This window comes from Camelus ferus, chromosome 15 (assembly GCF_009834535.1).
Source record: "Camelus ferus isolate YT-003-E chromosome 15, BCGSAC_Cfer_1.0, whole genome shotgun sequence".
NCBI classification, from domain to species: domain Eukaryota; kingdom Metazoa; phylum Chordata; class Mammalia; order Artiodactyla; family Camelidae; genus Camelus; species Camelus ferus.
The window spans coordinates 45192469-45217649 of NC_045710.1; the positions used below are offsets into that span (position 1 = coordinate 45192469).

Consider the following 25181-nt stretch of genomic DNA (forward strand, 5'->3'; position numbering starts at 1 on the left):
CCCTACACGATGCTCGTCTATCCCCACCCAAATTTCTTTCTTACTGACTATGGGTCATGGTGAGCAGGTGAGCAGCTGGGCAGACCACAGCCACCCAGGTTTTCACATGGTCCAGGGAGCATGAGGACTGAGATGGGCGGGCAGAGAATATATCAGCAAAGGAAATGTTGGCAGAACAAATTACCAGGTTACTTCCAGAAGGAATAACAGAGGGATGCTGGACAGTGTGATATGGACTCTGCTTCCTTTGGAAACTTCCAGAAGAGAGGAGAAAGGTAGACTTCCTGGGGGAGCCTAGGCTCAAGTTGACCATTGCAGAAGGAGTAGAAGTAAGAGGGGCTGGGGAGGAACCTCCCAGACAGGTGATTGGCAGGTCCCCAGGGCCATGCAGGGACCAAGGTGGCCACACTGAGGATGGGAGGAGACCAGTGTTGGGGGATGGGGAGGCCTTCATTGTCAGCTTGGTGGGGGGCCTACTTGTCAGGTTTTGACAGCCCTCCAGGGGACTGAGGAGAGAGCTGCAGTGCTCTCCACAAATCCTTGTTCACTCTCCATGTAAAACTGAAGCAGAGAGAGAGGAGAGAGGGAGAGGATTTTGATTTTCCTTCCATAAGAGACAAAACTTCCAAAATTGCTAATTTTTGTCATCCAGCTCCTTTGATAGGAATTGTGTGCCTAGGGATATTTAAATGAGCTGTGATGAGAATAACTCCATTTCTCTGCGCTGTTTGCAGCCGTGGTGTTCTGGGTCCACAGACTTACAAACACTCTCCCAAAGCTCAGCCAACAACCTGCTCTCCCACCCACTCTGAAGCCGCTTCTCTCTCTAGAACGAATAACACTACGTCCTTCTCCAGGCTGGGGAAAGCATGGTAACGTTCCTGCATAAAATATCAGCAGCTTGGGGCCTTAGTTGAATTAAACAGGAGGCAGCAAATTCAAGAACTGGGTAATGAGCACCTACTGCATGGCAGATACCCAGAAACATGAGCGTGAATAACCCCAGCCCTTTCTTCAAGAGGCTCAGAGGCCCCGGGAACCCACGGTGCCCTCAGAGCTAGTGGGTGGCTGACTTTCCCAGTGTTAGCACCCAATGTCCCACATCCCAGGAACACTTCCCCAAACCCACGTCCCAATCCCAGTCATACTGGACTGTTGTTCACCCCAGCAAGGGGCTGCAACTATTGGAATCCACTTCCTCCTCATCTCATTCCTTGCCTCCATCCCTACCCTTACAAATGGCCTTTTGAAATAAGCTAGCACTTTACTTCAAATAATAATTGATAATAAAAACAACAACAATTTTTATAGTAGTTCTGGAAGGGCATCAGGTTATGCCACCCCAAAATACGCCACTGTGGAATAAGGCATTGAGTTTAAGGCCACTGAGAAGTAGTAGATGCAGCAAGCGTTCTCTGCCCTCCCCTTATCCACCTAAAAGCAGGGCATACATTTCCCTTTTGAAGACATACCTGTTCCCATACCAGGAAGAGGAAAGAGACTCTTATCACCAGAGTTGACATCGAGATGAGTCTACACAAGCCAACCTTACTAAAATTACTCTTACCAGGGGGAGGGTGTAGCTCAGGGGTAGAATGCATGCCCAGCATGCATGAGGTCCTGGGTTAAATCCCCAGTACCTCCCTTAAAACAAACAAACAAACTTAATTACCTCCCCCCAAAATAAAAAATAATAATAATAAATTTTTAAAAATTAACCTTATCTTCCACTAGTTTTCTCCATATATTTCTTTGTCATTTCCCCTTAATTTATTGTCCTGGGAAGCCCAAACCCTCTTTCCTTTGTTAAGAAGGGTATATAGGCTCCCAAATCTAACTACTTTGAGTTTCACTTATGTGAGCTCCTGTGCACATAAAATATTAATAAATTTGTCTTCCTTTTCTCTTGTTAATCTGTAGTTGTCAGTTAAATTTGCAGTCCCTTAATACAGAATCTAAGAGGGTAGAGGAAAAGTTTTTCCTCCCTGGAATTCTCAGTGCTAGCTGCTCATTAGAATCATGTGAGGAGCTTTTAAAACAGCTCAGCGCCCAGGTCCCTCCCCAGAACAATAAATCAGAGTCTCCTCTAGGTACTTCCAATGGATAGCCAGGGTGGAGAAACGCTGCTCAGGGTTTAGGATGCCTGGAGGAAGCAGCAGGCAGGGGCCACTGAATCCTGGTGTATTTCCTGGAGTGGTTTCAGCTTCAGACCCTGATCAGGGATCACTCGGGGATGATGGCGACAGACTCCACAGGTCCTGAGGCAGGTGCTCACTCCACAGGGACTTTACCATTTTTGTCGTGGGACACTTCGGTGGGAAGTCAGAAAGAGAGGTGTGCCCACACGATGGGGCTCAGTGCATCTTCTTGGAGGGACAGCTAAGCACACGATGTGCTTTTCAGCAGGCCTGAGAACCCAAGAGGGTCCCTTCCCTGACTTCTAGCCTCCTGCTTTCTTGCTTCAAGGAGTCGCTCAGAGGCTGTTTTCCAGGCTGGTTTTCCCATTTGTCACCTCCATGAGAGAAATTAACAGCTTTGCCAGACCCCATATAAACAGGAAGGCAAGCTGTTAACAAGAGCCTCCTGCCCCGCTGCCAAGCCCAGAGCTCACGTTTCCTTCCTCAGAGCCTGTCCATTGTGCGGAGGAGAAAGCCGCAGAATGGGCCCTCTCCGGGCACCCGGTGGGCTTCCTTCTGGCCTCTGGAATGCCACTGCCGGGCTCGCTGACTGCTGGGTCTGCAGCTGGCTGGCTTTGTCTGGTTTTTGAGGGACAGCCAGGGACAGGCACTGAGTAAACTGGGAACAAAGCGAGACTGCAGGCGTGGCTGTGCACACCAGTGCAGCCGAACAGCAGAGAACAATTAATTGCCATGTTGAGGAATGTGTGGAAGGCGGCAGGGAGGCAGTTGGAAAATGTAAGAATGTGCAGGAGAATGTCAAGCTGGGCTCGTGTTCATTAGAGGCCAAGAGGGAACCAGCTCTCCATGTGTTCTCAGGACCCACCGCAGCGTGGGGGCCCTGGTCCCCGGCGGCCTATCTCCCCCACCTGCCCAACTGGGGTGGTCTATATGCTGGTGTGCAGCAAACAGGGACACTGTACCAAACAAGACAGGGAGCCCCTTGGCCCTGGGGCTGGAAGTTTTAGTTATTTCCTTGATCACATGGTACAAAAGGCCAATTTCTATCTGCATCACGATAGGAAAACTGTTGTCTCCCTGCAGTTTTGCTGTGGGCTTCTATCTTGGGACTATGCAAGCTAGACTCTATGTTTACACCTGAAAGCTTGCAGTCTAACTGTTATCCCAGAACCGTAGGAGGAGGGCGTCGGGAGGGTGCAGGAGTCCCCCATTCCCCCACCACCACTGAGGAAGTCTGCTGCTGGCTCTTCAGGGAAGCGGAATCAGGAGGACAGCTTCTCAGAGAGATTGGGAAGTGAACGTGTGTGTGAGTGTGATTTAAGCCAGAGAAGTTAAATGCATTCATGCAGTAAAAGAGGTGGAGAAGAAGAGCAAGAATGACATGCAGAAGGGGCCGGAGTAACCGTGAGATGGTTTGGGACCTGGACAAGGAGAATTTACAAAGTGTTGGCTCCTCTTGGATGTGTCTTTATAAATACTTAAGGTTGAAGTTCTTTTTCGCAGTGCCGTTATTTTTTACTGGACTGTGTGTTGGACTTCCTGCTAAGACTGAGCCTCGTGGGGCCCTGGGATTTATTAAGATTACACAGAAATGCAATTTTTCCTATCCTGGGTGCCCCCCTCTAGAAGGCTGAGCCCAAGATCAGAGATGGTGTGCAGGTAGTTTATGTGGCAGGTGATCCCGGGGAGCAGAAGTAAGGCACTGGGGAAGGGGAGGGAAGGGAAAAAAGCCAGTGTAGGTGTGTTATCAAGGTCATCACTTTGTAGGTGGAGCTGAATCCCACCTGGGTCCTCTCAGGACCGTCCACCCAACGATCAGCCAGAAGGGACATTCAGCAGCAGCTTCTGTTGCCCACTGTTTGAGGGGCCCATTGGAGGCATTAGCTCCCCTGCATGTCAGGGCTGTGCATTGAGGAGTTCAGGGGAGCTCCCACTAGTGTCCACAGCATCACCGTAATCCCCAAATAGAGGAAGCAAGAGACGAAGGCTCGCTCTAGAGGCAAGATGCTATCAGGGTGAGGCTGCCACAGACTGCAGGTAGAATCAGAGAAGAGGTTGAGGATTGGAGTCAGGAAGCCAGAAGCGTCTGACTGACCATCACAGAGGACATGGGCCAGGCCCCTGACGTGCCGCGTGAAACTACTGAGATACGAGGCAGGAAGGGCATATGGAGGAAGGCTATGTGTCCTTAGGCCGAGCTGTGGCTGACGGACACTCAGGGTCTTTCTCCATTCCTCATGTGCCCTCTCCTGCCTTGAGGGACCCCCGACCTACAGCCCCGTGCACCACCAAAGCAGTCCGAGGCTCTCATGTGATGGTGGCTCCTGGAACTCCCACCCATCGCCCCCTCTCTCAGAGCTCCCTTGCCCCACTGCCTGGATCCTACACCCTCACCCCCAAAGGCCCCACCAGCTTCCATTAAATCTCTCACCCCTGGCTGGAAGCATTTCTATTTACTGTTAAAAGGCAAAAAGATGATTAAACCATCTCATACAGTTGTGACTTGAGTCTACAATAAATGACACTAGTGGTAAATTTCAGGTGGACACATCTAAGGAAGACAGAGTTGGGAGGAAAGCTTAAGACACCCTTGAGCTTCCCTGTCCTGAGAGATCCCTTGATGGAGCCCCAAAGTGAAATCACTTTTTCCTAAGTCCACTTCAGTTCATGTGACGGGATGGGAATACTTCCTTTCTTAGCCAGCGTTGCCTGTTATGAGTTCCCTACAGAGCAGAGACGGGAGCAACATGTACTGCTTTGTTGCTTCCTGTACAGAGAGGGCAGGAATGAGGAAATCCAGAGATCACTGTGCTGGACAGCTGCCACTGGGGACCCAGCCAAGCCTCCAAGTACCGGAAGTACATGGCAAGAAATTCCCATGGTGCATATACATGGGTGTGACGGATACCCTCAGCCATGGCCTTAAGCTTATGTGTAACTAGACAGGAAAGAATTCCTGCTTGATTTAAGTAGTCGAATTCCTCCCTTGGCCCACACATCTCATTGCATCTCGCATGCGCTTTGCCACTGCCCTTGGGTGAGCAGAAGCCTAATGCAGGATTAATAATAAAGGATGCTGGTCCTATTTATTTCATACACTGTGTATCTGATGGGGGGGGGTTAGAATGTGGTCGGTGCTATAGTATTTTAATTTTTTTTATAGCTTTGTTTTTAAAAAATTATAATCTTGAAGCTTGCCTTAACTGTCAGCTTTAGTTTTGTCCTAATTTTTGCTTCTCTTGAAACAATTTCCAAAGAGTCTTGTTCCTCAAAAGCCTAAAAGGGAGATTGGGAGGAATTTAGAAAAAATAGGCTCTGATATCATCATTCAGGGTCCAATGAAAGAGACAGAACCACTTAGAGGTGTGTGTGTGTGTGTGTGTGTGTGTGTGTGTGTGTGTGTGTGTATGTGTGTATGTGTGTGTGTCTGTCTGGCAGGGATTCGACCTTATACAGCTACGGGAGCTGGTTGAAGAATCTCTGTAAGGCGATTTTCTTTGTTTCTAATGCTTGAGTTTGAAGTCTTCCATGAAGATAGTTGGGAAGGGAAGGTGGGTGTAAAGTAGAGAACAAGGAAAAGCAGGAACCTACAAGCATGAGGTGGAATCCAAGAAGGACTGAAACCCACGTCAGTTCTCACCGCCTCTGATTCGATGTTATGAGAGTCCCAGAGGAGAAGATGGTGCCCTCCGTCCCAGAACTAAATGCACACCTGGCCCAGGAGTCAGAGAGGCTGAAGAGGTTCCAGGAGAGGGTGGAACTGTTGTAGGCTTGACTGCTGCCCCCACACCCATGGGTTGAGTGACAATGTGTGTGAGCTACAAAATGACTGCTGACTCACTTCTCCCTTGTGAATCTCTCTTCCAGCTGAGAAGAGAGAGTCTAGCCAGAGATGTACAGGAAAGGGAATTCTGGGAGATGTAGTCCAGCCTAGCCAAGATGACAGGTTACAAAGCCACCAAGTGTCCTCAACAAAATAATAGTAAATTATTGTTTGGCAAAAATATTAGCTACCACCTTTTACGCAATGTTCTAGATGTTTTACATAACTTACTTCATGTAATCTCGTAATAGTCCTATGAAAAAAAGATTCTATCCCCATTTTACAGAAGAGGAAACCAAGATTGAGAAGTTGCAGTGAGCACATTGTTATGGACCATACAGTCCGCAAGACTCTTCTTTTCACTGAGGAACTCATCTCATGCAGTTTGGGTATGGGTTTATTGTCTACCCTTAGGAAAAGGAATAAATATGTGACCCAGACCTGATCAATCAGAAAGCCCCATCCTCTTGGTCAGTGACCGGCCCATAAATGGGCAATGACCCAGACTGGGCCAATCAGAAGCTTTCCTGGATCATATCTTCAGGGAAGATAGGATCATTGTCTCTTGAGGGCTTGTCAGGTTAAGTCTGGGGCTTGACCTCTGATAGTTATCTTACTCACCATATAGAACAAGCTTATCCAAGGATGGAGAGAAAGATAACATTTGGGCTCCTAGATTCAACCACGTCTAAAGTTTGCTGTACTCTTGAACCACCCAGGTTGTGTGAACCTATAAATTCCTTATTTACATGAGATAGTTTAGGTTGGGGTTTTGTCAGTTGCTACCAGAAGAGACTAATAAACAAAATTGGTGACAAAAGAGGAGTACTGTAAGTGAGAGATGCCAAAATGTAGATTCCTTCTACATGGAGAGAAGGCCTTGGTTTTCCCAGGTACATAAACCAACACATTTTCAATTTTTTTAAAAAGAAAATGTTACTTGCAACCAAGAGAGTAAGTCTAATACAAAGGTTAAATGACTGGCCCAAGGTTGCCCAGCCAGTAAGAGGATGTACTAGAACTTGAATCCAGGGCTGTCTGGGTCCAAAGCCTAGGCTCCTCCCTTGGCCCACACTAAAGCCACGCTAATTTAGTCAGCACGTCTGAGGTCACCACAGACTCTGTCACTGTAGCTTCTCAAAGAAAGATGGAAAGAGCTGCTCAAAGGGAAGCCTGATGTGAGCTTTTCTAATTCCCTTTGCAGAGAAAGGGGACTCTGGGTTAAAGCAAAATTGGCCAGACTTTCAGGTCACAAGCTAAGGCTGTGATTTGAGATTTCAGTCCCCATATACGAGGGACCAAAAGCAAACCCAACCCTCTGGGATTCATGCAGTTACCCTCCTCTGTGCCTGTTACTTGGGCTTTCTGTGTCCTGGACTCGAACTGATCAAAGCAAATTGGTGATTAAGACAAAGTTCATTCTACTCAACCCCCACTACAAAATCCAGATGTCAGGTTGCTGCTCTATTTTTAATTCTTTCTCAGGATACAGATTTGACAATGTTCCTTCCTCTTGCCTTCCAGTGTCCAGTCACCTCACAATTAGAGGTTCTTTATGACTAACTTATAAGCCCCTCTGCTGTAGCTCTTCAAACAAGTGGAAAATATCCAGTCTTCACTCAGCAGTTATAGTTTTTCGTTTTTTGTAATTTGGGAAGCATAGTTGATTTACAATGTTGTGTTAGTTTCTGGTGTACAGCTAGTGATTCAGTTTTATTTTTTAAGTTTTTTTTCTTTTATTTATATTTTTTGTGAGCTGGACATTTTTGCTTGTTCGGTTTCTTTGGGGGAGGGTGTAATTAGGTTTGTTTGTTTGTTTGTTTTTTTGTTTATTTACTTACTTACTTACTTAAATAGAGGTACTGGGGATTGAACCCAAGGATCTTGTATATGTTAAGCATGCACTCTACCACTGAGCTATCCACTCTCCCCCAGTTTTTCTCGTGGACAAACTGTTTATTGAGTTTTGCATCAGTCCGGGCTATCTTTTATTGTATCCTGGGATCCAAGGGCTCAGGGAAGGTGGTAAGGTGGCAATGGTGAATCTGGAGATCTGGTCTCCCAAAGGTAACTGCCGCTCTACCCCTGATTCTTGGATGGCTGCCAGGCGGATCGCGCCTCCACTGGAGCCGTCTCGCTCCATGGCCAAAGCAAGAGCATTGGCAGTGAATTACAGACACTCTTCCTTGGTCATGCCTTTCCAGTAGGTAGCATCGACATAGCCATAGATATAGGAGCTCCCAGAGCCTCCAGTGGCAAAGGACTGTCTTACCATCATACCCGCCATGGGCACCGAGTACACCTGCCCCCCTTCTTGGGGGTCCTAGCCTGCAACGATGATTCCTGCCATCAGGTCTTTCCGGTATCGGTAACATATCTCCTTAAAGAGGCTGGCTGTTGTGTGTACCAGTGGAGGCTCATTCAGTTCAATGCTGTGGAAACCAAGCTGATAAGTGATTGCAGTCAGCGACTGCCTGGATATCAGCTGCTGAGCCTGAGCAGCAGCAGAGAACACAGTTGTGAGTAGGGGTCAAATTGTGAGTCACTCAGTTGGCGATGTAGGACCCAGTGGTTGTTCTGCAGTCAGCTCCTAGAACCACATCCCCATCAAACTGCATGGCCATGATGGTGGTCCCTGTGGAGATTTCCTGGTTTTCTCAGTCAGGGGCAGTGGCCTCAGGCCCCCAGGTGGTGCTGGCCCCACTCCCTGAGCAGCTACCAAGGTGGCCGCCACCTTCCTCCTCCGGTATAGCCACCCCCCTAGTTTTATACATATTCCTCTTCATATTCTTTTTCATTATAGGTTATTTATAAGATATTGAATATAGTTCCCTGTGCTATGCAGTAGGACTTGTTATCTAGTTTACATATAGTAGATTGTATCTGCAAATCCCAAACTCCAAATTTATCCCTCCCCACCCCTCTTTCCTCTGGTAACCATAAATTTGTTTTCTATGTCTGTGAGTCTGTCTCTGTTTTGTAAATAAGTTCATTTGCTTCCCTTCTTTTTAAAAAAATTCCACATATAAGTGATATTATATGGTATTTTTCTTTCTCTTTTTGGCTTACTTTACTTAGTGTGACAATCTTCAGGTCCATCCATGTTGCTGCAAGTGGCATAATTTTATTCTTTTTTATGGCTGAGTAGTATTTCATTGTATAAATATACCACAACATCTGTATATTTAACCAGTCATCTGTCAATGGACATTTAGGCTGTTTCCATGTTTTGGCTATCATAAACTGTGCTGCTATGAACATTGGGGTGCATGTATCTTTTCGGATTAGAGTTCCCTCCAGATACATGCCCAGGAGTGGGATTGCTGGATCACATGGTAACTCTATTTTTAGTTTTTTAAGGAATCTCCATACTGTTTTCCATAGGGGCTGTGCCAAACTACATTCTCACCAGTAGTGTAGGAGGGTTCCCTTTTCTCCACACCCTCTCCAGCAATTATCATTTGTGGCCTTTTTCATGATGGCCATTCTGACTGGTATGAGGTAACAACCTCATTGTAGTTTTGATTTGCTTTTCTCTGAGCAGTTATCATAGTTTCAAAGCCCAAAGTCATTCCTCACTTTTTTCCTTTCAAAGTTTGAGAAACGTAATTTAGTTTTAATGCCTCTTTCAAAGGTTTCATTTTCCGATGACCTTGGTGGTACTTGTCCAGACTATTTCCAGGGCTCCTCTATCTCTAGAGTAGCAGCATCCAATAGAACTTTCTGTAATGATGGAAATGTCCTATTCTTGTGCTGTCCAATACAGTAGCCACTGGCCACATGTGGCTGCCGAGAACTTGAAATGTGGCTAGGCTGACAAGAACTGAATTTGAAATTTTATTTAATTTTAATTCGTTTAAATTTAAATAGCCATATGTAGCTAACTCCCCCAGCTATACATAGCACATACATGTTCTGATCTTCTTTCTGGGCTCCCAAGTATTATTCCTAACATTTAAAGACCTGCTGACTTTTGTTCAGTTTGTGGTCCACTAGGACTCTTTATTCTATGTGACCTCTTTGTAGTTTTTACCTTCGATTTGAGTGCTTTGATATTTTTTCACGTCTCTAAGTCTGTATTATCACTACTGAAATTCTGTTTCTACCTCTGTTTCTCACATTGTTTGGAACAGTTTGGCTTTGACCAAAAAGGGTGGTCATACTGTAACGTCAGCTGATGGATAATTACCTAAGAATTCCTCAGATGAGCAGAATGAGGGATAAAAGAGCAGTCCTGACTTTCCTAATTGATCCATAATTTCTATTAACGGGGGCTGCCGATTGCTGCAAAAGTGGGGAAAAGAAAATATTGACTCCCATGCTCCCCTGCCTCTTCCCCCTGAAAACCTTGCCTGATCTTTTTGCTTTTATATGTGTTATTTCACTCCAGTGTTTGGAAATATTATATTAACCTGGCCTTTCTGATTCTGAGGGGGCAGATTACAAAACTTCAACAAAGATATTTATGAGATGGAAGCGGCTCGAAGGGTCTGATAGTGAATACATTTGCCATCACCACTTTCTTCTCTCCATTGCCCTTTGATTGTTCATTGACCCTCACTTTTGACCTTGCATTATACAAGGGAAGAGTGGTTCGAGGCTTTCATCTAGGATATGTGTTCTGAGATCCAAGAGATCAGGGAGTCTGTCTTTAATTTGATTAGTCCAGTGTGTCCTTTTAATAATTCCAGTGCACAATTCTAATTTCATAGTTAGTAAAACGCTAAAACTGGCTGGAAGTTGACTTTAGGAAATGCCAACTGAAGATGACTGGCTGTTTGCTCGCATTTTCTGGCACTTCTGAATTGTGTTTGTCTCCGTGTTCAGCATCTGTCCCCACAAATTATGATTCTCCTGAGCAGCCCCAGGGACCCCAGTCCCTCCACCCCTGGTACAGAGCCAGTGCCTCTCTGGGCCATTTCAAGTAGACTTGCACGGACTTAACCTTACACAGTTAATGTTTAATTTTAAGAGCTGCTTTTTTTTTTTTTTTTTTTTTTTTTTTTGTATTTCCATTTTGGTGAGCAGACCAGATGCTTTGCCAAATTTACCCTCAGCTAATTGTGCAGTTCAGTGTCCTGAAATGTGCCCTTGTTTGCTTAAAACCTGCTGATTTGCAAAAGAAACTGTTCCAGGAATGTGGGTCAGAGTGGATGCTTCTGTGGAAGCTGAACTGACCAGGAAAGAGCCTCTGAGGCCTGGCGGGGGTGCTGTGTGTATGTCAATCTGTAGGAAAGGAGGACTCTCCAGGGCAGGATTGTCATTTAAATGATAAGGCTGCTGGAGGTGGGGGAGAGCAGGGGCCTGGGGACAGGGACAAAAATCAGTTTGGCTCTGTTCCACCTTTGCAACCCCCTCCAAGCTTTTGAGCAGGCTGTGGGGCAAGATTGAAATAAAATATTAATGCACAGCTGGAGGAAAATAATTTTCAAATCTGGCATTTGCTCTGCCTCTGTCCCTGGAGGCCCTCTGATGAGATATATGTGAAGCAGGAATGATCTTCCAATAAGAATAGAGTAAGGATGAAGGGGTGCTCAGTTCCTCTGCCCCATCCCTGAATCTGGAAACCGATGCCGGAGCTGTTGCCGGGGATTTAGCCCCAGGGCAGATTGCGCTGCTCCAACTCCTGCAACCTGGGACAGGAGCTTAGAGCAGCCTGCAGGGGATTGAAAAGCATAGCAGGGAAGCAAAAGAGACAATGTGGATGCAGCTCAGTGGCAGGAGCCACCAACAAGAGGGTGATCACCCGCCCACCTGGGTGACTGCAGGGGCAGTGGGGGGGGGGGTGAGATGGGAGAGGGTGCTCCCACCTGACAGTTGGGATGGATTCTCCACCTCTTGTCATTTTTAGCACGTGCCCCTATTCAAGGTATCCTGGGGGCAGCTCCAGTCAGGGCTTTATCCCTCCCTGGGTAGCTGTGTGCTCCTGCCGGTCCTGTGGTCTTGCTGTCTTTTTCTTCCTAGGCATTTCGGCGACCTACAAGGTGAACACACGGGGCGGGGGAGCAACTCACTGTATTTCACTCTGTTCTTATAATCCATCTATAATTTATTTCTAGTCCTTGGAAGTTCAGTCATTTATATAATTGCACTTGCCCCCCCCTACGGCTGCATAACAAATTACCACAAATTTAGTGGCTTAAAACACACAAATGGATCTCACTGGGCTAACATCGAGGTGTGAGAAGGGCTGTGTTCCTTTCTGGAGGCTCTAGGAGAAAATCTGTTTTCTTACCTTTCACATCTTCTGGAGACTGCCGGCATTCCTTGGCTTACGCCTGCTTCCATCTTCAAAGCCAGCAATGGCCAGACGAGTCTTCCTCAGATCACATCCTTTTGACACTCACTTATATGCTTCCCTCTTCCACGTTTAAGGATGCCCGTGACCACCTTGGACCTACCTGAATAAACCAGGATTATTTCCCTCTTTCAAAACCAACTGTCTTAGCAACCTTAATTCCATCTGCAAACTTAATTCCACTTTGCTGTATAACCTGACATGCTCACAGATTCTAGTATTAGGATGTGGACATCTTTGGGGACTATTGTTCTGCCCACTTTAATAAACACTTACCATTCTTCAAGCCCTTTTACAGAGCTCGTTTGATCCTAAAATGCCTCTGAGATACATGAGTGGGTGGGGTTAATGTTTCTTTCATAATAAGAAAGCTAAAGGAAGAGTCAAAAAACCAAAATAAACAGAACTTGCGCAGATCTCATGGAACTTACTTTGCGATAGAGGGTGGAACATAATTAAGATGCAGGTTATAGTATTTAGTTCATTTCCAGATTCTAACTCGAGGTGAAATGCACATTAAAGGAGAGGAATGTAGGGAAAGTATGGCTTTGTAGGACCATCTGTCAGACCTGGATTCAGGTTTTGTGCTTACACGAACTTGATCTGGCTATGTCATTTCCTCTTCCCGAGTCTGTGATTCCCTGTTTTTGCCTTCCCAGGTGGCTCTGAGGGTGACCAAGATGATAGTTTAAATACAGAGAGCTACTGCAGAAAGGTATGACCCAAATGCAAAGCGCTTTGTATTTATTAAGACAAATGCCATAGAAAGATGCTACATGGAGAATAAAAGCCATGGCCTTGGTACTGACCTTGTTGAATTTTACATGAAGGAGGAATAGACTATTTGTAACAAGCAATCAACATATGGACAAATCTTTTTTTTTTTTTATTATAACGAATGAGCTTTTTGAAAAAGAACTAGAAAACCTATGATATTTAGGGCCATTCTAAAAGCAACTAGCAAGGAACAACTCTGACCACCATTCTGTGACTGCCAGTCAAATACACAGGACTCAGGCAGTTCTCCTGAAAGCTCAATTTCTTTTGTAGTTTGGCTAGCAACCTTAGGAACTGAATCCTGAATCTCAGGAAATCAATGAAGAAACAGAAACTCCCTAACCTACGGAAAGGCTGGATTTAAAAGGTTTACACTGAGATCCTGTGTGCTGACACTCCTCCTCTGTTTCATTCTGCTCTTTTTGGGGAGTGGAATTAAAGACTTCCCCAACCTTAGCTCAATTTCTCTGCTCAGAGGCCAGATTTAAAAACGACAAAACTACACACACACACACACACACACACACAAACTAGGACACCTTACTGAGGTATTTTGCTATCTTTTAGTCAATAATACTAGGGCTTAAACTGTTTAGCCAGGAATTGAACATGAAAACTATGTGCTTCCACAAATGGACACCTTTACCAGGTGACTCAAGGTGGGCACCGTACGGCCTGAGGCTTGGACACAGTAAGTGCATTCCGGAGTGGCCCAGTGTCTAGGAAAGCAGTCCTACTAGGGAGGGTTTGCCCTGAGGGTAAGTGGTGACTGATTCTTCATCTTCTAGCTCCAAAGCTTGGCTGTCTCAAATAGTTAAAATGAAAAGAGAAGGAATGTTTTCATTGGAGAGTCCCAACACAGTTTCCAGCCTATTTTCCATTTGCCTGACTTTACGCTTGGCCCTGAATGAGGTGGAAGGTGGAATTTTCTCTACTGAATCATGAAAAGCTGGCACGTGTGCATCATGCCCGTGCTGGAGATGGCTCATGGTATTAACTGCAGCTGCGTTTGCTGCGAGCGACTTGTTTTTGTCTTTAGTGAGGATGGCATTGACTTGTGATCTCAAGGACCCTGTGATCAGAGTGGTGGTTTTCCTGAGGGGCTTGATTGTTCTTGTGTTTCTGTTGGGCCTTTTTCACTCTTCAATCCATGTGCTGATTTGGGCTTGTTTGCAAAGGGAAGAAGTATTTGGCTCATTTTGGTTCATGCGGTAAAGGCAGCAGCTTACTGGGGGTTGTTTTTATAATCTAGAAGCCTGAAGTTTTCAAAAGTAATCTGGCAAGCCATAGATGTCATTATGATTTTGTGTGATATGAAGCCACACAATAACAGCCCAAGTGCACATGGGCCTCACCCTTAACTTTTTTTTTTTAAAGTTTAAAAATCAAAACAAAACAATAAACCTTCCTAATAACATGTTATTAGGTCAGCTTGGACATTTGAGCTCCACAGCCTTTCCATCTATGAAATTTAGATGGATTGTTTCTGTAGGACCAAAAATGGATTTCAGAAAATATTTAACTCTGATATTTAAAGAAAAAACTTACTATAAGTTATAAATACTGAGGAAGAATGGGCAATTGTCATATTTTAAAGATTACAATTCAGAAATACTCTGAGTTATGGATTCATAGGACTCAAGAAGTTACGAGTTCATGGACAGATTTTTTTTATTTTTAAATTGTAATTATCAGTCCCTTTACTAGGAGAACAGAAGACTGTGTTATCTTAACTGGCACAGAAACCCCTACGATTCAAATAGCCTCTCAGAGTCCTTTTCTGACCCCCCAGATGACTGATCGGTTTTCTCCTTTGTCAGCTTCTGTGTGAGCTCTTAGTTCGTGCTTCATTAATTTGCATTTGCAGGAATTTTGCTTCATAAAATGTGGCTTTGGGTTTTATTCTAAGGAGGAGGAGGAAGGGAGTGTGCATGCCAAGCTGCATTTAAAAGCACTGCTGTTTCCTTCCTCCGTCAGTGGCTTCATGCTCTGGATGCCTTGGCTATTTGAAATGGGACAGAATCCCATCCAGGGGGACCTGGAGTCCTCCCTCCCCAAGCACCCCTTTATTTACTCTGACACCCCAGGTTTTGAAAGTGCTACCAGACTATGATCTCCATTCATCTGTAGAACTGAACTGGGTGGTAAAGCTTTGGAATCAGACGTATTTCAATTTGAATCCCAGTTCTGCCAATTACAGGCTAAGTGATCTTGATTAACTTATCAGAGTTCTCACCCTCAGTGTTTCTCATCTGCAAAATGGAAAATGGTATTACTATAACATAATTATGGATGTCCTTGACTTAAGGTGGTTTGACTTAACGATTTTTGGATTTTACGATGGTGCAAAAGTCATATGCATTCAGTAGAAACCATACTTCCAGTTTTAAATTTGGATATTTTCCTGGGCTAGCAATATGCCACATGATCCTCCCTCGTAATGCTGGGTCACAGCGGCTACAGTCCCCAGTCAGCCATGCACTCATGAGGGGAAACAACGGATACTATTAAAACCACTCTGAACCCACACAACCATTCTGCTTCTCACTTCCAGTACGGGATTCAATAAATTACACGAGAGAGTCAACAGTTTATTATAAAACAGGCTTTGTGTGAGATGATTTTGCCCAAGTGTAGGCTAATGGAAGTGCTCTGAGCATATTTAAGGTAGGCTAGACCACGCTACAATGTTGGGTAGGTTAGGTGTATTAAGTGCATATTCGACTTACAGTATTTTCAACATACGATGTGTTTATTGGGACATAACCCCACTGTAAGTAGAGGAAGATCTGTATTAATATAATATAATATAATATAAATATACTTATTAGAATTCCTTGGAAGAGTAAATTAGTGCATGAAAAGCCTTTAGCTTTTCACAAGGAGCTACCTCAAAAAATAGCCATCCTTTTAGTTTATTAAGAGGGTTCCCCACTTAAAAAAATTAATCAAATACACATCTCTAACTGCCAGTCAACTTGGATGAACCTGTAATACCAAGGGCGATGCTCTGAGTTAGTGTAATTCCAACCAAAAGCAAAAAAATCCAGATTTTTAGTGCTAAAAATTGTTCAGCCTTTCCTGTAGGTAAACGTACTATTCTATTTTTTAAAAAACGATGATAATAGCTTATGTACCCCTTTTTACTATTTTCTTAACCCATAAAGGTCTAGGGGTCCAAGGATGAGAAAGAGTATTCTTGTTCCTGCTTTGGCTTCCAGATTGGATAGGTTTAAATCAACACAAGTACATTTTTGGAGCATTTGTTTGGGGACAAGGAGCACAGCTTAGTGAAAAAAAAAAAAAAAAAAAAAAGCATGGTCTTTATTGCCCAACAGGCTTATGTTTAAGTCTTGTCTTGTGTTTACTTGCTGTGTGACTCTGAACAAGTTCTTTAACCTCTCCTGAGTCCCAGTTTTAGCTTCTGTGAAATAGGAATAATTCCTGCCTTACAGTTGTCATGTGAATCAGGAGATAAAAAGCCGCAGGACAGCATCTGATACACTGCAGACCTTCAGTTAAATGATGGTGGCTGTTACTTGTATTAGTTTGGGGAGTCTTCGTCAAATTTGAAAATTTACTCTTAGTTAACAGCGGCTGTTGGTTTTAAAATTAGGAGTACTTTTTATGCCAGAAAGATTTATATATGAGTAAATATGGCATTTCAACCTTCTAGGAAGCTTACCTATTAGAGAAATTACTGTATATTAAGAACAGGAGGCAGGAGCTCTGAGGTCTAACATGGCTTGCTTATTCATTCATCTGTGCATTCAGTCAACATTCTTAAATGCCTACAATGTACCAAGCACAGTTGTAGGTACTGGGGATACAGCGAATAAGACCTGGTCCCTGTCCTCAGGGTGCTCAATGACTGTAAGGGAGACAGATATTCCAAGTCCTCACCAAGACCTCTGCATCACCCTTTCTGCTAATTATCCTTCTTAGTTTCACTTACCCTTGTATCTGGTAGAGATCTCAAGTGTTCATTCCTTTTGCCACTCTAAACAATACCTGAAAATCTTCATGCTATAGTTTTTCCACTGTATTTGCTCTGGGTCAACTTAACCATCTACCTTCTGCCCAAGAGTATCTGGGTAGCTGTAGAAAATGATCCAATCACATAGGTTGGAATAGCTGGATACATCCATGCTCTCCACACCCAGCTATGCTCTCCATATCACTCAATAATTCTTTGCCTGGCCCTGGTCACTCCTTCCACCATTTTCTATGTCCCATGATCTGGTCTTGTTTACCTTTTCAGCCTCATCAGTCTGCTTTCTTCCTCTAAGATCATCCTTGAACATTAAACACACACCCTGACTGGGATTTCCTACACATACTGTAAAATTTCTGCCTTCCCCTGACTTTACTCAGGGCATCCCCCAGTCCTGGGAAGAGGGATCCCTGATCAGCATGGATTCAAGTAGTCAGTTCCTTGGCAGATACATCTCTAGTGCAGAGATGAGTGCCTTAGGTTATCATAGCTAGATGATGTGATCATCCATTTCTTTGATCTCATGATTACAAAGCAACTTCAATGTTTATAACTTGGGTTTTCAAATAGATTTCCTACAGGAAGAAAATATACTGACAGTCGTATCTTGCATTATAAGTGAATGAATTTATACACTGGTTTGTACATTAATCTTTTATGAGTTTAGTTACTGTGGTCACTCCTTTTGTGTCTCTTTAGTTTGGGATATACTAACAAAATTGAGTTTCTGGATGGAAAAGCCAAGGAACAAAGTGCTACACCCACATAGACAATACCAATGTAATTAGCTGGCCTCCTCAGACAGTGTATCGCTCTCACCTCCCTACATCAATAATGACTTCCAAAGACGTCAACAGCTCCAAGATCATACTGCCTCAAGACAAACATGTAACAGAAAAAAACATGGAAAAGAATAGGGAGATTATTCCTTTTCATGATCTGGTCATTACATTTCTACTAATATATGCTTGTCCTCTCGTAAGACCACCCAGATATTTTCCTCTGAAAAATAGCACATAATGAGCTCCTTAATTATGTCCCAGTGAACTGATTTTTTTGAAGGGCATATGTTGGAGGATGTGCGTGTGTGTGTGTAAAATGTGATCACTGTCATCTCTCAAATTAGCTCTCCCTCTCAGCTCTCTATCAAGTTCAAATACAACAGCAATGTCTTCTCATTCTGTTTCAGGACAGATGTACCATTCATTGCCTACAGTATAAAGTTCAAACTCTTTATTATTATATAAAAGACTGATACCATCCTGATGCGAGTCTTTCCAGCTCATCTCAGGCCCTTCTCTCCATATCTTATATGTTAATCACATCAACCTCCTTTTGGGTCTATTAAGGCCTTGTATTTTCAAATGTCTGTACCTTTGCCCATGCTGTTCCATCTGTCTGAAAGACCATCCCGCCCCCTACTCAGGATTCCTCACTCATCTTCATATTTTACATAGCTCAGTTACAATATTATCGTAAGCCGTCATGATCACCTTACATTTGTCTTCTCTGCTAGACCTTGGCCGAAAGGGCAGGGATTCCATCCTATCTATCTTTTTGTCCTGGAGTATCAAAGCACAGTGGATGGTATATTGTTGGAGCTAACAAAATTAAGTTTACTTTGCAGAACAAAATCATATCATGCTAAAAATATAAAGCATGAACATGTCCTTTGCTGCTCTGCTTTGTAAATTACCAAACAACCAACACTTAACTGCTCTCCTGCCTTCCTTAGCAAGGGCTTATCCGTCATCAGGAGCTCTAGTTTTTAGAATAGCAAAAAACTTAACTCTTACTAGCTTTCATTCCTTTTAGCAAAATCCTGAACTTCCATTCTCTTCAGTGATCATTTTAGTACTTCTAGGCACTAATGAAACAAGCATTGATAAAATAGTTATTAAATGTGCAGAGCAAACATTTTTTTGAATCTGAATTTTGAATTTGAGTATCAAACATTTTTCTCTTGTGAGCTGTAACATTGAGCAGCATTTCCAATGTGTTTTTGATTAGGCTATATATAACTCAAGATCAGGAACTAAAACCTTTTAAGATGAATCGATAATACCACTTTCCTACCAGCCAAATATAGTGCTATTAGAGTTCTGAAAAATTAAAAGAGAAGCCCATTCTTAGTTGATGTTTTTAAAAAGTCTACATTTTTAATGTAGCCAAGGGCTAAACACTTCGGCCTGTGGAACAATGAAGGACAAATAAATCGTGATACACGCACTGTGACTGTATTCACCTCCCTGAGATGGACAGCCCTTTCCAGACGAGGATGTGGCTGTGGAACACATTTAGACTGTGCATGCTGAGAAGCTAAATTTCCAAGTATCTTTAACTTTTCAAAGAATATATGTTCTATCCTCTGGTCTGTGTCTTTTTTTTTTTTTTTTTAAGAGTTCTAGTCTCTCTTGACTTTGGTTAAAATGATTACACCCCAATACCTAGCCTCATTTTCAGACAGATGTACATCTACATAAGCACCAGGATAAATTTAAATGTTGTGGTTAAACTTGAATTTAAACACATTTTTCTAGGACTTGAAGGTTTTAAAATGCTTAATGCTTATATACTGCCGGGGGTGGGGTGGTGTGGGGAGGAGATTTTCAGAATGATTCTTAGAATGATTAACTGTTGAGTTTTATTTTTTATTGCCCTAAAGCCCTCATATTAACAGTCTTTAAAAAAGTAGAGTAGGATACACATCCGTAACAAATTAGTGTTAACTGCACTTATAAATACAGCATTAAAGTTTGCTGACAAACATTTTCTAGGACCAAAAATCTAACATTTTACATTATATCAAATTTACAGACTAAACCATTCCAGTGGCCTCATTGTCTTCTGCCTCCATGCCTATTTTGCTATGCAAAAGCTTTATGTCAATTTACTTTTTGAGCCGTTTAAGACCAAACCAAATTATTCCTTCAGCACATTTTAAACAATCCCTTGAAGACCTCTTTTTCTTGGCTATGTTTCCAATCTTGGCTTATCACTATAATATTTCATGCTCCATGCTTCTGAAAAAATTCAATATTCAAGAACAAAGTAATCCAGAGCTTTACTTCATTTCAGTCGTTTTATGTCCTAGGGCTGTCCCAACTCAGTGACCCAGTTTTTATTGTGTCACATCTGTCTGTTGCTGACTGCTACCAGCTTGCCTAAGCCTTTTCCTGTCCCTTATAGGTTTTCCCTTAATTCAAAAATCTTTTTTCTTTGATTCTTTGCATCTCTCCTTTCACAGGTTTTAGTTTTTTTCTTCCTTAGGAGACTCTGTTCCTGTGGTAGCTACTCAAAAACACAAAGACGAATGGGTGACTAAGGTCCGTAAGTCTGTCCTTGTTAAAATTTTCATTGTAATAGCTTTAGAATTGCAGAAAGTGGATATTATAACTCGGCAGTATGCATCAAGAGTCCTCAAAAATGCTCAGACCCTATGATCCAGCAATTTCACTTCTGAGAATCTAGCTTATTAATTTAAAAAATCATCTAAAATATGTTAAAAGCTATATACATATATATATGAGATCTTTATTATAATGTTGTATATCCTTGGGGAATTCCTTTACTTGGTCTATTAACCAAGTTGATGCAAACAGATTAACAGGAGGAAAAAACCCAATGTAAGTCGTACTTACCGAGGTCTCACAGAAATGAGACCCTGAAGTGACCAAAGCAGACTGTTTATATATCATTTCTAAACAGAGATACAATTATTTGTGAAGATTTAACAAAGGGGCTAGTGCTTGGGGTAGCAGACTAATGACGAAGTGACAAAGTTTATCTGTAGAGTTTTTTAGCCTTGAATTCCCTAAGTTCGGTGATGATAAGGATGCTTTCACCCAAGTTAGAGGTAGAGGGAGGATATTTTCACATGAGGGATTTATTTCCTGTTTTCAAGAGGAAAGAAGAGGGTCAGAGTGTTTCTATATCATTTTTTTCTCCACTGGCTGCTTCTCAAGTAATTTTAATTCAAAATAATCAATATGTCATTGTAGCACATCTTGGGGAAGCCTGTTCTGAGCCCCAACAGTATGAAAGCAAAAGAAGAAAACAACACAAATATCCAACAATAGGAGAGAAACCAATTACTATCTGTCTACTTGATAGAATCATGATCGTGCAATCATTCAAGATGATGGTTATGGGACTATAGAAAGGTGAAAATGTATAGTGTTTTCAGAAAAGCAGAGTGCAAAGTTATAAGTGCTGTTGATCACAGCTCTGTTTTTGAAAAGCATTTACAAAGGGAAAACGTCAAGGAAAGAGGACATTTGCTAATAGTTGTTATTTAAGGGTGTGGAAATATAGGTGATTTTCCTTTCCTTTCCTCTCAAAATCTTGATTCAACTTCTTTTAAATTTTAAGTTGGTTTTTTTTTCTTCTAAAAAGAAATGTTTATTTGGCATGATAATTTATGTCCCAGAAATCGCTCAATTAAAATTTAAGTTTTTAAAAACTATAATCTTAACTGATGCAAATTAAGAACCATTTAGGTAGGTCATGTCAAATAAAATTTATAAAAGACTATTTCAGATAAAACTATTTAAGTCTACAATAATCTAACAATGGCCAGGGGAGGAGGGTGGGTAAGACAGCGAATATGTCATTTTGTTTACCATTGTGTGTAATCCCCAAAACGATGAATTAGGAAAAAACTTCCAATACCTATTTTAAAATATAAAATGATTTTTAAAAATCTTAATAGGTTTCACTTAAGTTTATTTTACTGCCACTGACTTTATCCAGGCCAGTTTGTTCTCTCCAAAGTTAATTCATCAAGTTCTACCTCGAGTCTAACCGTTTCAGTGCGTTTTCCACACTGTCTTCAGAGAGATACTTCTGAAATGTATGAGATTCCACTGGTTAACTATTCAGGGATTCCGAATATTAAAATCTTAAGCGAAGCTTACTAGCTCCTCCCAAGCTTCTCTGTCTTACTCTGTGTCCTTTCTTCTCATGCACCCTCCCCAGCAGTTTTATCAAACTACCTGTAATCCCTGAAACAGTATGTAGAGTCACTAGTATTTCTGTCTTTCAATACTGAAATGAACACTTAATTACCCACTCAGTCTTCAAATCTCAGTGTTACTTTGTTTGGGAAGGCTTCTGAGAGTCATCTTTTACGGTGCCATCTCTTGATCCTACACTGCCCCTTCACACTGTGCTATCCCTGATTTGCTCATCTGCTTTTCGCAGCAGACAGTAAACTTCTTGCTATTGTGTGACAGGCAAATACAAGTGCGTGTGTATGTGTTTAACGGCGCTCCCCATCCCTGCCACCGCATCCCTTCCCTGTGCGCTGACTGAGAGGAGCAGTGAATGCTAAATGGTGCTGATGGAGGGCTAGTGTGCTAATCCTGGACCCCAAGTGCTAGGGACAAAGAGGGGAGATGCACTGAAGCCAAGGACTGTTAGCTGTCACGTCTTTACTAAGGAGAAACTCATCCAATGCACCTCCATAACGAAATTAGACTTTTCCACTTTGTCTTAAAGTTGGCTTAACAACTATTTTACCTCCAACGTTGTACCATTTCTTTATCTATGAACCCTCCACTATTCCTGGTACATAGTAGGCATGCAAACACAGACTGATTAGTTAAAAATCACTCTGATTTACAGGAATTTACATCCACCTTGTCTGTAATGAGAAAAAGCCCCTGGAAGGAAAAAATATAAAAAAAGACTTAGTATTTGTGAAGCTCAACATCCTAACTAGAAAACTTTAGAACAGTGTTGTGAACATCGGAAAGGATGATGTAATAGGAAGTAAGTGATGGACAAATTTATTCAAATAAAATTAAAATAAGGACTGCCTAAACTCCAAATGTGCTGACATGTAAATTTCTTCCCCATCTCAATTTTCATATGCTTACGTAGGGAACCAGGTACACTCCAATAGAAAATGTTGGTTCAGCCTAACACAAAATCATGGCTTTATTGTTTAGATGAAAAACAAATGACTTGGTCATGTTCTCAGTTGACTTTCTTAGTTCCCCTTTCCCACCCTTATTATATCTGTATATCTGCATTTTAAACAATATTGTTATTACAGCATTTTTTAGTTTAATAAATGAAACACATTTTCCTAAATTTTTATAACCTTTAAAATTTTTGATGATACTAACATTTTAGTGATTCTCTTAACCCTAAATTAAAGTTTAAATGTGTAAAAGGCTCTGATATTTAAAATTAAAAACTCTGGAAACAATTAAGTAGACAAGTCTTTCAAAAAAAAAAGTAGGCAAGTCTTTCTTGATCATCCCCTTAATTTATCTGCTATGAAGATTTAGTGTTCCTATTTTATATTTTCTTATAAACTCACCTATCTATTCCTATGTGAAAACAAATGCAAACAAATACGTTTTAGAATACTGTCCAAACAGAATTCCTATTTTGAATTTCAAATTATTGAAATATACCTAGTGATGACTTTGTTATAGGGAAAAGGTTAATCAGCCAGTGCATGGGGGAGAAATCTTTGAACTTTATATGTAATAATAAAAAGCAGAAATAATAAAATTAGCATAAATAGTTTGATCAGGGGTGATTAAGAGTGGGAAGTGAAAACATATTCAAAAATTAAGAAATACAAGAACGAATAAGGCACAACATGGAAATCCTAAAATGAACATGAATTACAGAAAAGGAAAACTGGAAAGAATGACTTTTAATGTAGCTACAACTGTCTCTCAGTAAAATACATTACTTGTAAAGGCAGAAGAAAGACAATATTATATCCCTTAAGACAGTCCAATAATCACTGAAAAATAATGTTCAGATACACCCAAGCAAACTTTGTTCTTAACAAAATCTCCTTAAATAGGCTTCTCCTATTAGCAAGGGAACACACCCATTTAAGATCATGAGTGGAGCCCCTCTGGCCATCCTAGCTCTGTGTACTAACAGGCACCCTGGTTTTCAGATCAATTTTCATGTGAATTTACTGGGTATGAAGCAGTTCAGTGACTAACGATTTAGTAGCTGAGATCACAAGGGTTCACGTGCCTAGTCCAGTGCCCACTACACGGAAGACTATCTGATACATGTACTTTTTGTCTTCTCTGGCAACCCTGTCATAAAAATAACAAACCCACAGCCTAAAAGAACTGTACAGGAATGAGTTCTACAGACATTTTAACATAAATATCTTATAATTATAAAGACATTCTGCACACCACCACCATAAATACTGAATGTGGTTTTATGAAAGTTACACTTTTAGGATAAAAATATTTCCTAGATGCCATGATAATCCACCTATTTTCTCCTTAACTCTAGTATAACAGTTAAGACTAGGGTTAGAATTCAACCCTAGCAGACATCAGAATTTGGTGTGTTGGTTTACAAAATGTAGTCTAATACATCAGAATACTGACAAGCATTTCCATGTGCTTCACGTGTACTGCCAAGTTTAAAAGAAACATACACCATTCTAGCTCCAGGTACTAACTAGAAATATTATAGTCAGGATGTAATACCGCCAATACAGACTTCTACATACCTGAAGAAGTCGACAACAACAACAAAATGAAGATATCTGGCATCACGTAGACAACAGGTAGGCTTTAGGGTTGATTTACTGCTTTCATGTGATGTACAGACAGTCTTATTGTTGCCCCCAGCCTTGGAAATTCAGAGCTAGAGAGTATACAATTCAACACTTGATTTGTCCTTCTCATGCTAGCCCTCTGGTGTTCTAACTCTTGCAGTCTTCTGGAATGATCTTTCTGATTTCCACTCATCAGCACTGGGTCAAATCTCTTCTAGACAGGATCTCATTCTTCTCATGCCTCCTCTGCTCTCAGAGAGCCGGTCAAAGTCCTGGAGGTGGAAACGAGTTGCCAACTGGTTTACCATTTTCCTCATGGTGAGAAATGCTGAAATGACTTGGAAAGTAAGGAATGTAGTGAAGATGATGTGAACTGCTTTTTCCAAGGGCAGATTCGTTAGGCCTTCATTAAAGAGCAGGAAAAGAATTAAAGGCAACTGCAGTAAAAGGCTCAAAAGCCAAAAGCCAGCCAACTCAGGAACCTGCAATGACACACATGATGCATCAGATCTGTGAAGCACGGCCTTTTGTTTATATTGATAAGCAAGTACTTAGCACTGATTTGAACCTACATTTTGAGCTCTGTAATTCAAAAA

At 42.1% G+C, this 25181-nt stretch overlaps 1 protein-coding gene, 1 long non-coding RNA gene and 1 pseudogene across 2 annotated transcripts in view; 1 reads left to right on the forward strand and 2 right to left on the reverse strand.

Moving 5' to 3' along the window:
* Window positions 1–25181, forward strand: part of LOC116669002 — a 25421-nt gene continuing 240 nt past the window's right edge. Inside the window, exons 1-2 of the long non-coding RNA XR_004326363.1 lie at window positions 1–15; window positions 14683–14688. This is a non-coding gene — a long non-coding RNA (uncharacterized LOC116669002). The remainder of the gene's footprint in view (window positions 16–14682; window positions 14689–25181) is intronic.
* Window positions 7767–8879, reverse strand: LOC102521770 (annotated as a pseudogene).
* TMEM17 (transmembrane protein 17) overlaps window positions 19661–25181 on the reverse strand; it is a 9046-nt gene continuing 3525 nt past the window's right edge. The window contains exon 4 of the mRNA XM_032497648.1: window positions 19661–25067. Coding sequence (XP_032353539.1) covers window positions 24789–25067 — 279 coding nt within the window. The 3' untranslated portion in view covers window positions 19661–24788. The remainder of the gene's footprint in view (window positions 25068–25181) is intronic.